The sequence below is a fragment of the Belonocnema kinseyi genome, chromosome 4 (assembly GCF_010883055.1).
Source record: "Belonocnema kinseyi isolate 2016_QV_RU_SX_M_011 chromosome 4, B_treatae_v1, whole genome shotgun sequence".
In the NCBI taxonomy this organism is placed as follows: Eukaryota; Metazoa; Arthropoda; class Insecta; order Hymenoptera; family Cynipidae; genus Belonocnema; species Belonocnema kinseyi.
In genome coordinates, this window is record NC_046660.1 from 85700580 (window position 1) to 85705486 (window position 4907).

Sequence of the window (4907 nt, forward strand, 5' to 3'; positions counted from 1 at the left end):
AGGGAGCTCTTCTTAATATTTTGACACCAAAATCATGTCGATACACCTTACCGACTGCGAGTAAAGCCACCCACGCTTTAACTTGACAGACTGTAAATATAATTATTTTTCGTTAGCCTTATTCTTTTCTCACAAAAATTGTTTTTTATTTCATAAGACATGACTGATAATATCATTTCAAGTCTTAATATCAAAGAAATTTTTGTTCGGGAAACCTGACTTTTAGTACAACAGCTACCTTAAAATTAATCTTTACTGTGAAACCTCATTGATCGAAAGTATTCAAATTGATTAAGACTTTTTTAAGTTGGATTTTAAAAGTGTAAAAATGTCAAATGTGCGAAATTTAAGTAACTGTAATGTTAAACTGATGAAAATATTCAAATCACAAAATGACTCAATGTAAGCTACCTAAATTTAAAAAAACTCGTGATTTGAGACAGCAAAATTTAAAATTCTTCTAATGTTCAAAAATATTGTAAATCCAAAAAGCCTTCGAAATTTGAAAATGCTTTCCTTTTCTGAATGCTTGATTATAAACAGAAAATTCTACATAATTTGAATCAGTTAATGGGGTTGTTGCACATGTTCTTATTTTAAAAATAATTTTGATGGGGCCAAAGTTGGAAGTAAACATTAGTCTGATTACCGCAGTTGGCGGGGAAATTAATTTGGCTGCTAGCGGTTAGAGTAAAAATAACCTATTTTCATGAAGAAATTGTAGAAAATTGTGAAAAATGTAGAAGAATAGTAAAAAGAATAGTTTCAATATGCATAGGGTTTTAGATACTTTTTTAAAATGTTTTTTTCTCATGAGTAAATTATTCTATTTTTTTAAATGCACTATAATTTTTAGAATTTTATGCAGTATTTAAAAAATATATTATCTAAAATTCATGTAACAACCTCATTGTAGGATTCAACTTACCAAGAAGTCTAAGAAGTCCAGTCAGCATCGACCTAAAGGACTGTGAAACGCTAAAACAGTGAGACACTAATCTAGCTTTTGCAGTCACAACTAAAAATCTTGTAGCTAAAGCGAGATCAATTAATAGCGCTTCTCTTCTTCTATCTCTACCTCGTTGCAAAAGAGCACTCAATCTCCATCGGTGCATTTGTCCAGGAAAATTGATTGAATCTACTTCGAACTCTCTGCAAAACAAACATTTTGTTTAACACAAAAAATACAGATTCCTAACTCTCAGGATAGTAAATTTGTCATGTTAAATAATAAAAACAACCTAAAGTCTAAAATGCATTGTTCTTATGAATTTCAAAATTAACAAACAAACGATAACCTAACAGAAGTAATAACTCATTTAAAAGCAAAAATACATAACTTTGCCAAATTCTTGGTAATTATTAACAAATTTTAGAAGCTGGTGGACTAAAATTTCAGACTTACCGTTTACATCTGAAATATCTTAGATGTCTTATTAATATTTAGAAGTCAACTTTCTACTTGACATAATTTTAAAAAAACTAAGAAATTGCAATATAACTAACTAAATTGTACAAGCCTAAAGTTCTATTGAAAAGGGAAAGAGACTGTGATAAATATTAAATCAATTCGGGAAATTTGTGAATAAAAAAAAATGGGAAAATTACAATGAATTGGATAAAATTATTCATCCCACTCCACTCGATTAAAAGTTTAAAGGGGTTTGCTATAAATCCAACTTCATGCTGAGGACTCGTGTATGTACAAGTACAAAGGCACATTGTGTTTTTGTGTCGAAAGAAGGGAAGTTAAATGCCAGGATATTATTTTTTTGATCACGAAATAAAAAAGTAAAATGTTCAATCATAACTGCATGTTTGAAGAAGAATTTTCTACATCACAGAAGTAAAATATTTTTAATAATCAATCCCAAGTTTTTTCTGAAGAATCAATCAATAAATTAAAATAACTTGGGATCTAAGAATGAATATTATCGAAGTCTATAAAGACACCTAAAAAAGACCTTAATCAAGTTTCAGAATTTGTATTTAAAAAAAGTGAAGTTTATATACAATTTCTGAGATGAATTAGAAAGACTAAGTTCCCTTCTGACAGTGTGGGGAAGTAATCGAGTTAAAATTAATTATGTATAACCGAAATTTCTACATATTTAATTCCAACAGTCGAAAAGTTGATGAAAAATGAAATCATTTCTGTTTCGAAACACAGAAACTACTAAAATTTTACATTTGAAATATAATGTTGAGTAATGAATAATTGCAAATTTTAAACGTTTGAAAATGAAATTAGAAATATGAACATAAAAACTTAAGGCAGTTACCGTGCCAAAAATCAGGTCAAGGTTTCTATGATTTTAAAAATTAATATATTATCAGTCATGTCGTATGAAAAAAATTAAACATTTTTTGTTATCAAAACGTCCAACGAAAAATGATTCTTTAACAAATATTTTTTGTAATTGAATTTTTTGTTACTGTCGCTTCTTGGTAATTAAAAAAAAATGGTTGAATCTTCGTAAAATCAAATTATCGTATTTTTTCGCCAAAAATGAATGATACATACAAACAAATGTTAACAAAATGTTTTTCGTATCTATAAAATTTCTACAAAAAATGCCTCTTGCTCTTTCGGGATATCTTGCATCATTTACGAGAAAAATTTTAAAGTTATTATTTTTTGTGGTTAATTCTGAACCAATCTATTTAGATTATTACAATTTCCAAATAGGAAAAGAAAAAAGAAAAAAATATGTACATTTTTTAAGTTGCTAAGATTTAAAACATTCTTTGAACAAAACTTTAAATAAAAATATTTCTTTCTAGAAATTGAGGTAAATATTATTTGGCCTCACTTAAATAAAATTATATAAAAAAATAAGGAAACCCTGCAGAATGGAACAAATCATGAGTTTATTGTCTCCTGGCTTAAAAAATGGTTGAGCTCGCATGCAACTGATAGAATGTCTTCCTTAAGCAGAAACTTTTTTAAACTATTGTAAAACTTAAAAATGCTGGGCTTTTCAGAAAATCTTCTTGTCAAATTTTCAAAATTGGAAGAAAAAATACAGAAAATGTTCTGCAAAATTCCATATTTTTATTCCTTGCAACATTAGAAGAAATTTCTGCTAATAGAAGGACGACATCCTTTTAGTAAAACTCAACAGAAATCGTAAAGGAAATTCGAATATCTGATGTAGGCCAAGATCTGCAGAATTTTTAATAAAAAATGGTGGAAAAATTTGTTTCTTCAAATCGGAAATATACGTGCCACCTAATTTTCTTGAAAAAAAACAACATACTTCGTAGCTGAGAAATTCTAAAACTTAAATTGTAGAATAAGAATGATTGTTTGGCATAGCAGGATCTATACTTATAGCTAAAATATTTTGTTTGAGTGATGAACTTTTTGATAAATTAATTTTATTAAAAGAATAAAATTCTATGCAAATTTTGTGATTTAAAATTTATAGTAGTGTAAAATAAAAACAGTTTAAAGATTATTAATGTAAAATTCTGTATTAAATTACATAAACTGAAATATAATTTTAAATTTTCAAAGCACTTTCAAACAAAAAAATACAAAACTATAGAAAGCTTTTCGGAATTTCAAATGACATATAACAACAATTTTATAAGAATAGAAGTAACACCAAGGCAATGCGTTACTTTTTGTCAGTAACGGTAACGGTAACGCGTTACGTATTTGAATGCAGTAAGAGGCCGTGCATAAATTTAGTAGTCTTTGAGGGTAGGGTTAACGCGTTTTCTATGCTGTTTTACATGAGGGGTATGGTCAAAATAATTTCTTGTATAAGATATTTTTATGCCTGTGAATCACTAAAAAACAAAAGTTTAAACAATTTTGGAGACATTTAAATTATTTAGTCAAAAGACGAACTACTTTGTTAACAATTCATAAACTACTTTGTTGAAAATTTATTGTTTTTTTATTGAAATTTTAACTATTTATTCTTTGTAGACAATTTATCTTTTTTAGTGGAACATTCACCTACTTGGTTGCAAATTCGCTTTTTTCTGTAGAAAGTTAGTCCTCTTGGTTCAAAATTCAAGTATTTGGTTGAAAATGTATGTACATTGTTAAAAATCCATCTTTTTTAAATAAAAAGTTGCATCCTTTTCTGGTTGAAATATCGAATATTACATTTTTGGATAAAAATTCATATTTTTAGGTGAAAATAAATTTTTTCAATTGGAAATTTAAATATTCCATTTTTTGTAGAAAATTGATCGTTCTTGGTTGAAACTTCAATTATTTAGCTGGAAATTTATGTATTTTGTTAGAAATTCTTTTTAATAGAAAATTAACCTTCTCGGTTGAAAATTTAACTGTTTGGTTATTAATTTACATATTTTGATCAAAGTTCTTTTTATTGTTGTAAAAAATAATTTCTTTTTTGTTAAAAATGTACCTTATTAAAAATGAAACAGTTTTTGATTTAAAATAAATATATTGTTTCGTTGAAACATTAACTATTACATTTTTCGCTGAAAATTCTTTAGGTAGAAAATTAATTTTTTTGGTTGAAACTAGAAAATGAATTCTTTGGTTGAAAGAAAATGAATCTTTTAAGCTAAAAATTCAACAATTTCATTAAAAATATTTTAATTTGTTAAATATTCGTATTTTTTAATAGAAAATCAATTTTTTCTCATCAACAAGTTAATGTATTTTGTTGAAAATCCGTTTTCTTGGTAGAAAATTAATCTTTTTGGTTGAAAACTCAAGTATTTAGTTATGACTTTAACTGATTTTGGTCCAATTCAACTGTTTTTTATTTGAAATGGAAATCTTTCCTTGGTTAAAATATCAACTATTACATTGTTTGTTGATTATTTATCTATTTCGGTGGAAAGTTCGTCTATTTGGTTCAAAGTGGAACTACTTTGTTAATTCATAAGAAACGGCAAGATAAGGGGGGGGGGGG

At 26.8% G+C, this 4907-nt stretch overlaps 1 protein-coding gene across 2 annotated transcripts in view; it reads right to left on the reverse strand.

Moving 5' to 3' along the window:
* The window catches only part of LOC117170720, a 76922-nt gene that overhangs the window by 29041 nt on the left and 42974 nt on the right, over window positions 1–4907 (reverse strand). For both annotated transcript variants that reach the window (XM_033357734.1, XM_033357733.1), the window contains one exon: window positions 929–1152. In XM_033357734.1, coding sequence (XP_033213625.1) covers window positions 929–1152 — 224 coding nt within the window. The remainder of the gene's footprint in view (window positions 1–928; window positions 1153–4907) is intronic.